The 15744-nt window shown below is 52.5% G+C and overlaps 3 protein-coding genes across 3 annotated transcripts; all 3 read left to right on the top strand.

Moving 5' to 3' along the window:
• Positions 1-334: 334 nt before the first annotated feature.
• Positions 335-4122, top strand: TTC22 (tetratricopeptide repeat domain 22). Its single transcript, XM_052800376.1, is given in 6 exon segments — positions 335-593; positions 1255-1373; positions 1928-1951; positions 1953-2090; positions 3741-3832; positions 3834-4122. Coding segments are annotated over 6 exon segments (921 nt in total).
• A 795-nt stretch (positions 4123-4917) lies between these two features.
• Positions 4918-6401, top strand: PARS2 (prolyl-tRNA synthetase 2, mitochondrial). The gene has a single exon (XM_052802546.1). The coding sequence runs from the start codon at positions 4991-4993 to the stop codon at positions 6398-6400; it is 1410 nt and encodes a 469-aa protein (XP_052658506.1). The 5' UTR covers positions 4918-4990; the 3' UTR covers position 6401.
• A 1248-nt stretch (positions 6402-7649) lies between these two features.
• TTC4 (tetratricopeptide repeat domain 4) lies at positions 7650-15605 on the top strand. The gene is made up of 10 exons (XM_052802547.1): positions 7650-7746; positions 7823-7940; positions 8092-8253; positions 8494-8571; positions 9395-9519; positions 9815-9901; positions 10779-10993; positions 12735-12816; positions 13901-13983; positions 14919-15605. Exons 1-10 carry the CDS (start codon positions 7675-7677, stop codon positions 15016-15018), a joined length of 1122 nt encoding a protein of 373 aa, XP_052658507.1. The 5' UTR covers positions 7650-7674; the 3' UTR covers positions 15019-15605.
• The last annotated feature ends 139 nt before the right edge of the window (positions 15606-15744 follow it).

Raw genomic sequence — 15744 nt, 5'->3', positions numbered from 1 at the left:
TCCCCTCCGGGGACCAGACAGGGCCAGCAGACGGCAGGGTCAAGGCAGGGATCCTGGTTGTAACGGAGGCTCCCAAGCTGGCTAAAGCTACATAATTCAGGGCTTGAGCCAACTGGTTACCAGGCTTTCATAGGGACAAACTATCTCTAAGCTGCTAAAAAATATATTCTTAAAGCACTTACCCAACCTGCCAATCCCACTTTGGGCAATAAAATAATGCTCTTGGTGGTTGTATCCTCTGTGGCACCATATTTGCTGCATCTGTGAGCGCTGGCGGGTCCGGGCAAGGAGACCCGTGTCTGATCCCTGTAGGGGAGGCTCGCCAGCCCCCTTAATGCCCGTGGCATTTCAGATGAGAGCAAGCCAGGCCTGGGGAAGCCAGTTCCCTGGCACTGGGCTGCTGTTTGGTGCAGAAAGTGGGGTTTTGCTACCCAGCTGGGGTTTGCTGCCCAGCTGTGCCGCCCACTCCCATTGCAGGCTGGACAGGATCCTGCTGAGCCAGGGCAGCAAGGAGCAGAAAAGGCTGCCTGCCTCCAACACGACCCTGGTGCTGCCCCGACAAGTCATCAAGTCCTCCGACACTCACTACAGAGGTAGGAGAAGCAGATTATTTCAGCAGGAGGGGGACCCCAAACCCACATGTGCGAAACTCACCTCTGGTCCCTACGCACCTGTAACTCATGGTGTAATGCATCCAGCACTGATGGATGCTGTGTGTACCTACATCCAAGGTAGCCCTGAACCTCAGATGATGATACGTGTTCTTCTGATTGATTTAATGACTATATTCTTATCAGTGTTGTTTATTTTCAAAAGTGTTGTCTGCTCAGGAGGAGCTGCCTGAAAGCACCCAAGGGTTACCTGGGAGTGCCTGCGCCTTGGGTAGTTGCCAGGGCGCAGGGAATGTGCAGTAATTTTATATCCCCCAGCAACTTCCCAAGGGGTGAGTTTAAGACAAACCCTGCAACTACCACTTCAGTGGACATAAAAACATTGCCCTGCAGTCGTGCGGTTACAGTAATGTCACCAGAGGGAATGAAAGTACTCCAGAAAGTTGGTCAGCCAGCTGTGTGAGCCAGCGCTGTGGGCTCACGGACCGTACAAGCTGTGTAAGAGCATGTCCAGGGTCAGCTGGGATGTGCCGCCTCTCTGTGCTGAGACCCCAAGCCCAAACTGCAAATACTCTGCAGGACGGAGAGAGGTTCGGCCACCGAATGACTTGGCCTCTCACCTGCCCTGACTTCTCTTCCCTAGCCCTGCCCTGATGCTACCTGGGGATGCTGCTGGAAAGGAAAGAAACATTTTCCACCACCCTGACGGGGATGCAGGACTGTGGCTTCTCTGAGACTGAACACCTTGATTGCTCTCGAACGGTGCTATACCCAGTGTCACTGCGCCAAGGGACTGATTCGGGTCCTTCATTCACCTTCCCCCCCCCATCCTCAGTGCTTTTCCTCCTGGAAATCCCCTGGGGCAAAGAGGGAGGCCCCAGACGGGAGCCGATACCCTCGGTCTTGCCACGCACAGAGCACACCCCTCCCAGGCCACGTGTTTGGCCCCAATGGCATAAATCGGCCCCAATGGCATAAATCAGCCCCTGGCAAAGCAGCAGGCCAGCAGTTCGTTGAAAGGCTGCAGGGACAGCCATACCTTTATTAGATTCCCCCAGCACAGCTGGAAAAAATAAGGAGCACAGACAGGCTTTCAGGCACATAACCCCCGAGCTTAGCCCCGCATTCAGTCCTGTCTGTTCATTTAATAAGAGATATCAGCTTTCCCCACAGACCACATCTCTTGTCTAGCCTTAAACCCTCCCAGTTAAAACACCACCCTGGCGAATCAATCCAAGATGTTTTTGTCCCTTTGATCAGCACAGCAGGCAATAAGTCACTGACGGAAATGTGTTTCACTTCTGTGGCTCGAACAGGCGATAGAAATGGTGAAAAGACAACCCTCCCATCCTGAACCGCCCGGCAAAAATCTTCCACCTCCTGGGCCAGCAGGAGATGGCCAAAGGGATATGCAAAATGGCACTGGAGGTCCTGCAGGACCCGCACTTCAACTGGCAGGTGTACCGCACCTGGGCACAGGTAGGTCCCCATCAGGGCCAGCACAGCGTGCTGGGTGCCCAAGGGCTGGGCAGGTCCCCTTCCCACAGCGACTTCTCCTCCTCCTCCAGCCTCCCAGACAGCCACGGCGCTTCTCCCAGACAGCTTTTGCATTTCTCATTTAATTATGGTGAGAAACACGTAGGGAGAAGTAATTGCCTGACAAAACTGGTGAAGGCTGGTCTGGGAGTGAAGTTGCTATCCGGCAGCCAGGAAATCTGGGCCAGATCCTGGCTCTCGCACTGAGCTGCTAAAGGCCTTCCCCGGGTCCCTCTGGGCAACGTTTCACAGGATGCTGAGTCACCAGGTAGAACTGGCTCGACTATTTAATGACTTTAATGCTCCTAAATCACTCAGGAGCATCAAAACGTACTCTTTAATCCCTTGGCTTTGCCCATTTCCAGTACCCTGTAAACAGGAGTGCACATTAGTGAGTATTTCCCATTATAGAAGAATCATGAAGATTTCTTCAAATCCCATTTTTAAATAAAGTAAGGACTCATTCTTACTTCCTTATTTAAACAGGATTATTTAACTCCTCATAAAATGAGGCTCAGTGAAGTGAAATATCCTCCTCTAGCGAAGTACTTTAATATGTGCATACAGCTGCTCCTCAGAGATGTTTTAACTTCCTCTGAGCTCGAGGCAGGAGGCTGAAAAGTGCAGTATGGAGGTGGTCACTGGGTGCCAGGCGATGTCTGTCTGCCAGATGGGACTGGAGAGAGCTGAAATGACATAAGAAAAAGGCTTTTGATTTCTCAGCCCTTCTTCAGGCACACTCCTATGGCCAAGCGGTTCAACCTCTGAACACGTTAGGGCATGCTGCCCCCAAGTCTTGAGACTGAGCCTGGAAGGGGGAGCAGATGGGCTAGCTGCTTTCAAGGACCCCATGATCACCGGCAACCAAATCTGCAGCCAAGGTCAACAGGATGAGCAACATCTCAGGGGCTTGCACTGCCTTTCCCGGTACTGCTAGCCATGAGCCAGCCTGGAGTCACACTTTGGAGACGGGGGTGCTGGCGCTGGGCAAGCTGGCCTGGCTCTCTGGGGTAGCCTGGCATGGCCAAGGAGCTGACCTGATGCATACTGGTGGTTTGTACTCGTATCATTTTGTCATCCACCCTGCAACTGGGCACAAGCTCATGAGTTTCCTCTGGTCTCCAGATCCATGTGAAGATAAATCTGCAAGATCTGGGACGCACCAAGATGGGACAGGGCCCAGCGCCTGACAGAAGGAAGCTCATGCATGCTAAAAATCACCCTGAAAGGGTCCTCAGGTTTGTCCGTGCCTGAGGACAAACCTGGACATGGGGCAGGTGAAGGTGGGCACACCATACCCCTGAGATCCTGGCAAGCTCCTTGCAGCGTCCCCAGGTTCTCATTAACTCTCAGCCCTAAAGATAGACCACAAAGACTGAGGGGACTGGCCCTCGGCCGCCTCTCCCTCCTGTTGGGCTCGGTTCCAGTTAGGTGTGAGGGAGACGGAGGGGTGCAGCAGGGCTGAAGGCAGGAACAGGGAACGGAGGGGTTGCTATGGTTAACATCAGCCTTAGCTGGGAGGGAATTCAGAGAGCTTACGGGAGCGAAGAGTCACCAGGAGACATCACTACATGAGGGTGGACGCCGTGCAAGAGCTGGTCCTGGTGGATGAAACTCTTGAGCAAAGCCCTGGAGTCTGACCTGGGCAACGCCATACCCGAACTCCAGCTCTTCAGGGGCAAATCCTGCGCTTAAAAGCCAGGAAACACTCGCCATCGAGTGCTTCAAGCGGGCCATCGAACTGGATGACGCGGGCTCCACTGAGAACTTGCGGTGCCTCCTGGAGACACCGTTCGTGCTCTTTGGCCAGGTGAAGCTGAAGACAGAAACGCTGATGCAGGCACTGGAACGGTGGGTTAAGAAAGCCGAGGAGAAATTCCCACGGCAGCGGAGGGTGGTCTGCCGCAACCGCGCGTGGGAGGTGATCCAGCTCTGCAAAGCCACGATCGGCCGGGGGGGAGGACGGAGCTGGTGAAGCTGCTGTCTGAGATGAAGAAGGCTGATTCTTCCAAGGGCAGGATGAACGAGCCGCCGCCGTCCCTCCGAGCCGTCGGGGTGGCAGCGGGCTCTGCAGCGTGGCGGGCTCTCTCGTGAGCTCTCAGGTCCTCCACAGTTTTCTACAACCTTGTTAATTAAGAAAGCAATAGACAAACCCCTTGCGGCCTTAGCCCTGTTGTTGGCCCGGCGCTGCGGGCCACCCGCCGCCATCCCCCGCCGCAGGCCGGCTGCCTGCCGAGGTCCCCCCCAGACCTCCGGCTCCGGTCGGCGGAGCTGGGAGGCGGTGGGGGGGGTCCCTGCTCCTGCCCTTGCGGCGGGGCCTTTGGGTTTTGGGGACGCCTGAGTGGGTGGTGTGTCCCCCCGGCCCGGCCCGGCCCACCTCAGCTCCTGTGGGCCCCCCCCCTCCCCGAGGACGCCCAGCCGCCTTCGGGCAATGCGGCCGCGGGAGCCGAGTGCGACCACGGGGGTGCCGCGGCCCACGCCGGGTGGGAGAGGGCAGGTCACGCCGCAGACCCCCGCGGTCACCCCTCGGCGGACTCCCGCTGCGGGCCGCGCCGCCCGCCCGCCAGGTGGCGCCCGACCCCCGGCCGCGCCGGCGGAACCAGAGAGCCCCGACCTCCTCCGCCCGCGGGTCCGACCCTACCAACTTCCGGCTTCCTGGCCGGCCGGCGGTGAGATCCTCCACGTGACAGGAGGCTGTGGTTCCCATTGGTTGTGGCGGCGGGGCGGGGCGGGGCGCCCGCGGGTCTCTGGCGGCGCGGGGCCGGGGGGCGCGGGCCCGCGCGCACGTGGGGGGCGCGCGCGGGTGTGGCGGGGGCGCGCGCCGCCGCCGCCTCTTCGACGCCATGAAGGGGTTGCTGAGAAGATGGCGGCTGCCGGCGGGGAGCGGCCGGCTGTACGGCTGCGGTCCCCGGTACGGCGTCCCGGGCAGGGCGAAGCGGCTGCTGGTCTCGCAGCTTTTCCAGCCCTTCAACCTGCAGGCGGGCGACGAGGCGGGGTGGGAGGGCAGGGGCAGGGAGCCCGCCTGCCGGAGCCAGAAGCTGATGCTGCAAGGGGGGCTCGTCTACCCCTCCGTCCCCGGCTGCTACCACTACCTGCCGCCCGCCGTCCGCGCCATGGAGAAGCTGGTCAAGGTGGTGGACGGGGAGATGCAGGCGGTGGGGGGGCAGAAGTTGAACATGCCCAGCCTGAGCTCGGCAGAGCTGTGGCGTGCCAGCGGCCGCTGGGACGGGATGGGGCCGGAGCTCTTCCGGCTGGCGGACCGGCACGGCAAGGCCTACTGCCTGGCCCCCACGCACGAGGAGGCGGTGACGGAGCTGGTGGCCGCTCAGAGCAACCTGTCCTACAAGCAGCTCCCGCTGCGCCTCTACCAGTTGACCAGGAAGTTTCGGGATGAGCCCAAGCCCCGCTTCGGCTTGCTGCGCAGCCGGGAGTTTTACATGAAGGATATGTACACCTTCGACGCCTCCGAAGAGGCGGCTCGGCAGACCTACGACCTGGTGTGCGACGCCTACCGCAGCCTCTTCGGCCGCCTGGGCCTTCCCTTCGTCAAAGTGCAGGCGGCCACAGGCAGCATCGGCGGCACCATGTCCCACGAGTTCCAGCTCCCGGCAGACGTCGGCGAGGACAGGCTGCTGCTGTGCCCCGACGGACATTTCGCGGCCAACGTGGAAATGCTAAACGGGGAGCGAACGTCTTGCCCCACGTGTGGGGAAAAACTCACCCAGACCAAAGGGATCGAAGTGGGGCACACGTTTTATCTGGGCACCAAGTACTCCTCCGTCTCCAACGCCGTCTTCTACTCCCCCAAGAACAAACCCCAGCTGGCAGAAATGGGTTGCTACGGCCTGGGCATCACTCGCATCCTGGCGGCCTCCATCGAGGTGCTCTCTACGGAGGACAGCATCCGTTGGCCGAGCCTCATCGCGCCCTACCGGCTCTGCTTCATTCCCCCCAAGAGAGGCAGCAAGGAGGAGGAGGAGGGAGTCACGCTGCTGGAGCGGGTGTACGACGACCTCGCCGAAGCGCTGCCCCACCTCGCCGGCGACTCGGTCCTGGATGACAGGACGCAGCTGACCATCGGCAAAAGGCTAAAGGATGCCAACAAGCTGGGTTATCCCTATGTGGTCATAGCCGGGAAAAGGGTTTGCGAGGACCCCCCGGTCTTCGAGGTCTGGAATCAGAACGCCGGCGAGGTTTTATTCCTCACCAAGGAAGGTGTCATTGAGCTGCTGAGTAAAGTGCAAGTCCCTTAAACCCCCTGTCTCTGAATCTCTCATCTTTGCTGCACTGAGTTTATCTGAACAGCCCCAGTTCCTTTCCAAGGACGTGCGGGTTGTCGGCGATGGCTCTGGGTGAGCGGAGCCGAATCCAGCTCACGTCAGAGCTGGCCGTGGTGTCTCGCAACCGTGCTGGGTGCTGGGGTTGAGCTGGGGTCAGCCCGTGTTCCCCCGTGGGGTGGGGGGTGTTCCTCCATCTGGCTACAGGCCCCCGTGAGCTGCTTTTACCAGCACGTGTAGCCTCGTGCTGCAGTGGGAGCACCGGGGTCGGCCCCTCGTTGCCCACCCGTGGCAGACACGGCCTCTGTCAAGTGCGTGCAACAGCTGAGGCCGCAGGAGGGAGGACGGGAGGGCTTTCCCTCGCCATTTTCGGGTGCTGAGTTCTTAGAATGAGGGATTTTAAGGAGAGGAAGGAAGGTGCCTTTCCTCCATTTGCGTCTTCTCTTTGGAGGCACCCAGGTTCCATGAAGGTGGAGGTTAATCTTAATTACAGCAAAATGGTGAACTCTAGAGCCTTGTTCACCTTGAAAATGCCATAGTGCTGCAAATCTGCAGGAGTTAAGGCGAAGAATGGTGTCGGGCATCCACACCCCAGTCCTGCAGGTCAGTCCAGCTGGCGAGACGCCTGCATCAGCCGGGCATGGGTGGTAATGGCGTGGTTTTGGGAATGCAGCCTTCGGAGTGGTAGAAAATCCTTGCCAAAAGAAAAAAACAAACAAACAAGGAAAGATGAAATTTGGGGACCTGCAAAGCCTGGGGATGGAAACGTCCGGGCCGTGTTGTATATAGGCTGTAAGTAACCCCGTCCGGCAGGACGGTGACGTCCCGCCGGTACGTGCCCGCTGCAGCGTGGGGGCTTGCCCTGAGGATCCCTGACTGGTGCCGTCGCCCCATGAGCCTCCTGCCCTGGACGGGGAGAGCTCCTCGGAGGGAGTCCCCTCGCCCCGATGCCGCAGCTCCCGGGTCTGAGATGCAGCCGTGGCCAGCGGCGGCGGCGCCGCGGTCCTGAGGGGCTTTGCGTCAGCCCCACGCTCCCCGTGAGCCCCCGGGCCCGAGGAGCTCCCCCGGGCCTTCACCTCCCTCTCGCCGGCAGGGTCAGCTCCGCCTGCCATCCCCGCGGGAGACGCCACCTAACCCCGAAGCCGAAAGCGGGCCGGAGGCCGCCGGGGCCGGGCCTGAGGGGGCGGTCGGCGGGCGGGAAGGAAGGCGGGAGGCGGGCAGGAAGGCGGGAGGCGGGCCGGAGCGGCAACATGGCGGAGGCCGGGCCGGGCGGCGGCGGGCCGCGGTACCGGGGTGCTTTCCACCCCGACACCTGGGAGGAGGTGAGGCGGGGAGGGGACCGGGGGGAGCCGGGGCGCGCCGGGCTGAGGGACGGTGTGCGTGTGTGTCCGCCCGCAGGAGCTGGAGGCCATCCCCATGTTCATGAAGCGGTGCCCGGCCGAGATCGACGCGGCGCGGCAGCCCGAGCTGGCCTGTCTGCAGTCCCTCCTCTTCGACGAGGAGCAGGGTCCCGCAGGTGGGCAGCCGGGGCTGAGGAGGGCGGGGGGGGGGGGTCTGTCCCTGTCTGTCCGTCTGTCCCTCCGGCCCCGGCCGGGGGAGAGGGCCCGGGGTGCTGGTGGGGGAGCCGTGCCCCCCGCTCAGGCCCTGTCCCCCTGCGTCCCCGGCAGAGCTGGCCAGGATGTACAAAAACGAAGGGAACGAGTACTTCAGGGAGAGGGACTACAGGAGAGCTGTCGTCGCCTACACCGAGGGGCTGAAGAAGAAGTGCGAGGACCCCGAGCTGAACGCCGTGCTGCACACGAACCGGGGAGCCGCGCAGTTTTACCTGGGTAAGGAGAGGTGCCCCGTCCCGCCTCGGACGGGGCTGGGAAGGGGGCTCTTACCTGTCTGGTGGATCCCTGGCCTTTCCCTTCTTGCTCCTGGCGTGCTCTTTCTTCCTCCGCTCGCCTCTCCGCGATGGTAGAAACGGTGCGTTGTAGAGTCTCCGCGTGAGCTGTTTTGTCACCTTGGGATCTGCCTGGGTTTTAAACGCAAACGAAAGGTTCTGAGCCGGTTTGCTTGCTTTGTAGGTAACTACCGTTCTGCGCTCAGTGATGCCATCCAAGCAAAAAAGCTAAAGCCCACCCATCTCAAAGCAGTCATAAGAGGTAAGAGTTAAAGCACGCGTTACCGCATGGAGCGCCAGGAACATCATTTCAAAACAGCTTTGCACACCTTGTATTTACTTATTAGGCTCTTAGTGTTACAAGCCCTGGAACAGACTTGTTGTTGGATGTTGCTTTGTTTCGCTGCATGTTTCTGTGTGTTAAATAACACTGTTTATAAACCCCAAATTACTGTGAGCACGCGTTCATACTTTGTTTCAGGACAGCATTCATTTCAGAAAATTAAAGCAGTTACTGTACCAGATCTCTTGTTTTCTTATTGCTGCTTCTCCCCAAAACAGAGCTCTGCGTTTTGTTTTGGGATTTTCAGTCAAAACGCTATCTTTTCCCTCTTTGCTCTTTAGCTTCTATATCTGTCAAAGAGGCAGGCATTGGATCTGTTTTTGTAAAGCACAACATAACTTTTGCTGTTTCCCACAATACTAGTTTTTGGGGTTTGGTTGTTTTTTTTCCCCAGCCTTTCTCACTCCATGGAAATGGCCACTTTCTTTTTCCTTATGAGACAAATACTGATGTTAATTATAATCATAAAATTTTGCTTGTAGCAGACACTTCTAGCGTCGTTCTGCTGATTTCTGTGACTAGATGAGCAAATGATACAAGAATTGCTGAAATATCTTAGATTTTCTTCTCAGCTGACCTGCTGGGAGTCTACGATTGAACATGACCCTGCAAGACAATAGCATGCGCTGCTGTGTATGCCTCTTGAAAGCACTAGGGCTAATGCTGTGTTTATAACCACCACTTTGTGTAGTAGTTGTATACTGACTCCAATACTAGAAACTTAAAATCTTAATCCTTCCAGGAGCTCTCTGTCACATGGAGCTGAAGAATTTCTCTGAAGCAATAGCATGGTGTGAGGAGGGCTTGCGAATAGATTCAAAAGAGAAAAAGCTTGTGGAAATGAGAGCTAAAGCTGACAAATTAAAGGTAAATATTAAGGCAGTCTAGCATCTGTAATGCTTGTTGCCTACTTTGTGTCAAGAAGCACTTTGGGATCCTTGGTTGAAGAGTGCTCCATACAAGTTTCTGCGTAGTATAACATCCCCAAACAGAATCGAGTGGTGGTTCCGCGTAGTGTGTCTTGTTTAGATGTGTAGGGGAAAGAGCTGGAGGGAACCCTTCTGGAGATCTGAACTGATTTCTCCACTCGTTGGCAGGGTAGAGCAGTGATGGGCACTGACTTGCTGTGCGTGACCATGGTGCAACTTTTTCTTACATGTAGCGGGCTGAGGAGCGGGATGCAAGGAAAGCAAAGGTGATGAAGAAGAAAGAGCAGTGTCAAAAGGAAATTTTGCTTGCAGCAATAAAGGTGGGTCGGTGAGGGGGTTTGGTTTTGTGCGGTTTGCTTTGGGTTTGAGTTTTTTTAAGAGGTCATTCTCATACACAGGATTTTGAGGGCTAGAGCCAAAAAATTGAGTTAAAACCATGATTGTCCTCATCTGCATGGCTCTAGCCCCAGCTCCCAGGTTTCCATATTTCAGGTAACAACTAACACAAAATACCATCCCAGTGTTAGGAGATGGACTGAGCATCCAAGAGAGAGCTCTGGCTGCCAGGCTGTAGCATCACACTGGCCCAATGAACCTTGCTTTCTTTGCTGCCGATAGGCATTACTTCAGCGGAAGGGTAGAAGATTACCATCCAGGAGGGTGGAGGAGAGAATCAATCCTGGATCCTCTCCTTCCTCGGCACACGTTTGGGCTGTGTTAAAGTATTTTGGACTATTGCGTAAATTGGATCTCCTCTTCTGCAGTTGTCTTTCCAAAGAAAAGAGTGAGTTTTCTTCAGTTCTCTGAAAGAGTGGATGTTCTCAGGAGCGGGTGCATGTAGTTGCACCCTGAAGTTATGCCTGCTTGGTCCCAAAGAACAGGATTTCAGCTGCATCCCTTTCCCCACGTTTTCTCAGGCTCTTCTCTCAGCATGTGGGCTCCTCTGGATTCCCACCTCTCCTCATCCATTTTATGAGGAACCCGGGTGTCTGGCTGAGGTTCTGAATTCTACTGGGAAGACCGGTCACCTGAGTCTGATACTGTAGGAAGGCTTTTGATGGCATGTTTAAGAGCTGACTCATTAATAAGAATGACACAATTTGTGCTTTTACTGATGGCTAATTTTTTGCTCTTATTCTCCTCACCATACCTGTTTGGTTTTTGGTTGAGTTTTTTTTTTTCCTTCCTCCCGTCCAGGAAAGAAATATCAAGCTGGTTCTTGAGCCTTCAAATGAAGAAGAGGAAGTACCAGATGGCCTGGCTGAGATATCCTTAGATGGGTTCCACTCTGACAATGCCACGGGGGCAAAGGTGCACCTAGATGCTGATGGCAACCTGAACTGGCCTGTCCTCTTTCTGTACCCTGAGCACGAGCAAACAGACTTCATTGCGGCTTTTCACGAGAACTCCAGGTAAATGCACTGTCAGCAGCATTCTTGCATAAAGGAGATGTTTGAGTAAATGATAACAGACAGCAAGTGAAACACGGCCATGCTAATGAAGCAGTTCCAGATTTCTAATCTCATAGCTGACCCTGCTTTTGAGCAGGAGGTTGCAGTAGATGACCTTCTAAGGTCCTTTCCAACCTAAATTATTCGATGATTTACAAATGCAGCTTTAAAATACGAGGGGCAAAATCTACGACAGCCAAAATATGAAGGTGCAGAGAAACACGTCATATCTAGCCAGTGTGCTTAAAGGGGCTTGCAGTGCAAGCTTGGACCAGTGGCCAGTAATACCTGTGACCCATCCCATGCGTGGATTTCAGAGGTTCATTAAGGTGCTGTTTCGAAGCCCTCCAAATATGTGAGTCTTGGAAAGAGGATTAAACTTAGAAAAAAGTTTCCAAAAGGGACCTCTCGTAACCACCAGTGGCCCCATAGTTTCCTTAGGGTTTACAGCAGGCCTGACTGAAGTGCTACAGACCTTTCAGACTATAAGCAAGTGACTGGCAAGGTGGGAATTCCACTTTCTTGATGTTAACTGCAGTTTCTGATCTCGCAGTGTTAAATAACCTTGGATTTTGTAACTTTTTCTTTGTGGGGAGATACGTATTCCTCAGATCTACCAATAAGTTTAGGACTTAAAATTGCAGTGCAAGCAGATTAGTATGTGGTTCTTATGCAGTAGTGTTCACTACACCATTTCACGAGCAAAAAAAGTGAAAATGGGTTATTGGAACAAATTGGCCACCAACACTCCTGAAGTACCAAAATAAACAAGCCTCTGACACACAAGCGTATTCCCAGCACTCTGATCGGGTGAAGCATGGTGCTGGTGGGACCACGTAGAAGGAAAATCAATATTAGACAAAATGCAGGGTGTTTATTTTGGCATCTTTTCAGTGTGAAAATGAAAAGTTAAAAATAATTTGTTGTTGCACTGCTCAAGTTTGAAACCAGTACCATGAGTTACAAAAGGGCCTTGGTCTCATTGGGAAAGCGATGAGTTTGAAGGGAAGAAACTATTAGTGATCTAAACTTACTTTCCAGTCTATTGTTGTCCTGGTTTCAGCTGGGATAGAGTTAATTGTCTTCCTAGTAGCTGGTATAGTGCTATGTTTTGAGTTTGGTATGAGAAGAATGTTGATAACACACTGGTGTTTTCAGTTGTTGCTCAGCAGTGTTTAGTCTAAAGTCAAGGACTTTACAGCTTCTCGTGCCCAGCCAGCGAGAAGGCTGGAGGGGCACAAGAATTTGGGAGGGGACACAGCCAGGGCAGCTGACCCAAGTGGCCAAAGGGGTATTCCATACCATGTGACGTCATGCCCAGTATATAAACTGGGGGGAGTGGGGCTGGGGAGAGTCGCTGCTCGGGAACTAACTGGGCATCGGTCGGCAGATGGTGAGCAATTGCATTGCACATCACTTGTATATTACAATCCTTTTATTATTGTCACTTTATTATTGTTATCATTAGTTTCTTCTTTTCTGTTCTATTAAACCGTTCTTATCTCAACCCACGAGTTTTACTTTTTTTTCTGATTGTCTCCCCCATCCCACTGGGTAAGGGGGAGTGAGTGAGCGGCTGCGTGGTGCTTAGTTGCTGGCTGGGGTTAAACCACGAGAATTGTCTAATTTGCTAATGTATTTTTACCATCATTCAAAAGCTGAACACTTTGTCTAAGCTAACCAAGTGTATCTTGGCTTTTAGGTTTATTGATCATTTAATGGTGATGTTTGCTGAGTTACCTCCTTGGGATTTAGAAAGAAAATACCTTCCCAGCAATCTTGAGGTGAGGAGTTTGACATTCCTTCTATTTCAGGGTTGTTGTGTTGTGAGTGTTTGTCTGGAGTGAAAAATTACACAGCTTTGAGTGTATGAAAGCAATGGCATTGTTACCTGTTTACCATACGCAGATGTGAAATAAGGATCTGGAAGCTCAAACGTTTTCCAGATGTGCTGACATGGACACAGAATTCATTAATGAAAATGAAAGTTCTTTTGTCTTCCACTTAATGTTGTATTTGATAGAAGGTATTTATAGTTATTGCTTAGATTCCCATCTTTGTAACGATGATTAAGATTTAGAACATCAAGCTGGTAGGCTGCCTGTTTTTTTAACTGCGTTGTGAAGTTGCTCAATACAAATCAGAAAATATTATTAAAAAAATAGGTTATTTTCAGAACTAACCGGAGGTACTTAAACACTTAATCCCATCAAGACAATATGTGTCTATTAAGACTTTAGCAAAGGTGAGATGTGAGTTGGTTGTGGCTGCAGCAGGTTTTGAGAACTTTTCAGAAATTATACATAGAAGGATACAGATGTTTATTTTTCATTTTCTGCTTCAGTGTCACATGTGCCAGGCAAAGCACAGCCCTTAGTGCAGTGAGCAGACATGTCCAAAAGGACAGTGGCTCTCTACTTTAACAGGTTAAAAACTGGGATTATAGCTTTGTGTGTATGTACAGTCTAAGGCACAGTTGCTGGATTCAAATCTCTTAAATCTACCCTGGTTTGTTCAAATATCTTTAAACCTACTCAGTTTAGGTCATACCATTCCTGCATTTACCTGTTAAAAAGCAGCCTGTAGATCTGGATTGCTTCTCTGTAAAGCACAGGAACACCCAGTGTATTTTGCCTTCCTGCTGCCACTGCTATAAGAAGCTAAGCTGGTTTATACAGGGAAGACTCGGAATTTACACAAAACAGTTTCTGCATTGCTGAAGTTAGCATCTGGCATGGTCGGTTCAAGCTACAGAAGTTTAATAAACCTCTAGCAGATACACGGTGTCCTGTTACTGGACTTTCAACAGCTTAGAAGTTTGCATTCATCTACCTTAGGTATTTAATAACCCTCCAGAATTTTTTTCAGCTCTATTTTGAAGATGAAGAAAGAACAGAAATGTACGAGCTGAACCCAGAACACACGTTGCTACAAGTGCTGCAGCACGAAAGGTGAGGCTGTTCATGTCCTGTTCACGTCCAGAGAGAGCACGAAGGCAAAAAGAACGAGCTTTACGTCTTTGCCTTTAAGTGCAGTTTGTTCTCTGATTTAATAGTCCTAACTCTTGAAGGTGTAAAGCAGTGGGACTACATGGATTTTGTGCCTGGCTTTAGCGACTTACATATTTTTTTTCCCCCAAAAAATGAACAGCTCTTTCCAGAACTGGATGGAGATGGGAAGGGGAGTTGGGCTACACACAAGCAGCAGCACAAAAGGGCTGTTTCAGATCCCATCTACACAGCACTACTTTAAAAAAAAAAAAAGCAGCAGCATATAAAGAGAGCATGTTGAAGGTTAACAATGCTCTCACTGTTAATAATGCTGCGTGAGCAGCCCCCAACACAGCATGCAGCACAGTTTGACTCTGAAACTGGCTTTAAAGTGTTGTGCAGTTATTTAGAGAGAAGAATTTGCTGTTTGTGAAGCCAAAAAGTTATTGTAAAGCCTGTGCTGTTAACTTGCACCATCTTGTAGCTAGCTGGAGAAAGCCTGCTGCACAGCGCTAGTGGCTTGGTCCGTCACAGTGGGAGCAGAGCTCTAGGTCCACTGCTGCGGGCTGTATCTGAACTGTCACTCCATAAAACTCAGCAGCATGCGTAAGCCCTCAGATTTCAGCCTGTAAGGGCAGTTGCAAAAGAAACCTCTTTCCAGAGGGAGAATAACAGCTGTTTTAATTAGAAGTAGCTGTTGGGAGAAGGGTTGATTCATAAAACACTCCTACTCAGATGTGTGTAGCCTTGGCCCTGAGAGGCTCTGCTAATCAGCAAAAAAGCTTGTTATCAGCCTTCGGGAGGTCAGTCTTTATTGAGCTGGGCGGAAGTCACTCACTTTGCATGACACTTGGCCAGCTACAAGGAAGCCAAAGGACTCCTTTTAATCTTTGCAGGTATTTTGTAAAGGCTGGGACTCCAACGGTTTTGGCATTTGTAAAGCGTTCTCCTTTCTCTAAGAAGTACTTCTCTGGCAAGAAGGTGCATCGACTATAATGAGCAAGAACGAAACGAGGAAACCTGTGCAAGAGGCTGCTGTTTGTTATCCCAGCTACAGACTGCAAACTTCTGCTGGAACAAAAATGCCTTGCACACTTCAGGGGAAAAATAATCTTGGCACACAAGGAAACTTCCAGGAAAGCAGCATAGGAGAATGAAGGGCTTACAAGAGGGGATTATTTGTTTAAAAAGAAATCCAGCTGGCTTGCAGAAGGTCTCCTCTATGATAGGCTGCATGTGGTTTTGAAATAAACCTGAAGCAGTGCCAAACACTGGCTGCAGTTGAAGCAACACCAGCTGGGAATGTACTTACTTACCTGTGAAAAATCACCGATTTCTTTGGAGGTGGGCTGTGGTTGCTGGGGTTTAACAGCAGTGGTCTGGGGAGATACCTGCCTGTTGCAGCGGGATGGATGCAGTCAGATTCCTGCCTGGGATTAAGCAGCTGCTCTTTTTTCACCGCTTGGCTCTGCTGCTGGCCAGAGTAAAGCAGAGCTCTTTGTTCAGAGTGGTGTGTTTTACTGACCCTTTTGCTACCTGACTGATTGTCCTCTATAACTTGGAAATAAACATGTCTATTTTAAGTAGACTGACTTCTGCCTAATGAACGAGACAATAGTTTTTCTCACCTCATGAAATACTACAAGAGAATGTCAAACAGTAACTCTAAACCCAAACATAACAACCTTATTCTTGACACTAACTGGTAAAGCCAACATACAG

This window comes from Harpia harpyja, chromosome 11, assembly GCF_026419915.1.
Source record: "Harpia harpyja isolate bHarHar1 chromosome 11, bHarHar1 primary haplotype, whole genome shotgun sequence".
NCBI classification, from domain to species: Eukaryota; Metazoa; Chordata; class Aves; order Accipitriformes; family Accipitridae; genus Harpia; species Harpia harpyja.
This window is presented reverse-complemented; position numbering and strand designations above follow the sequence as displayed.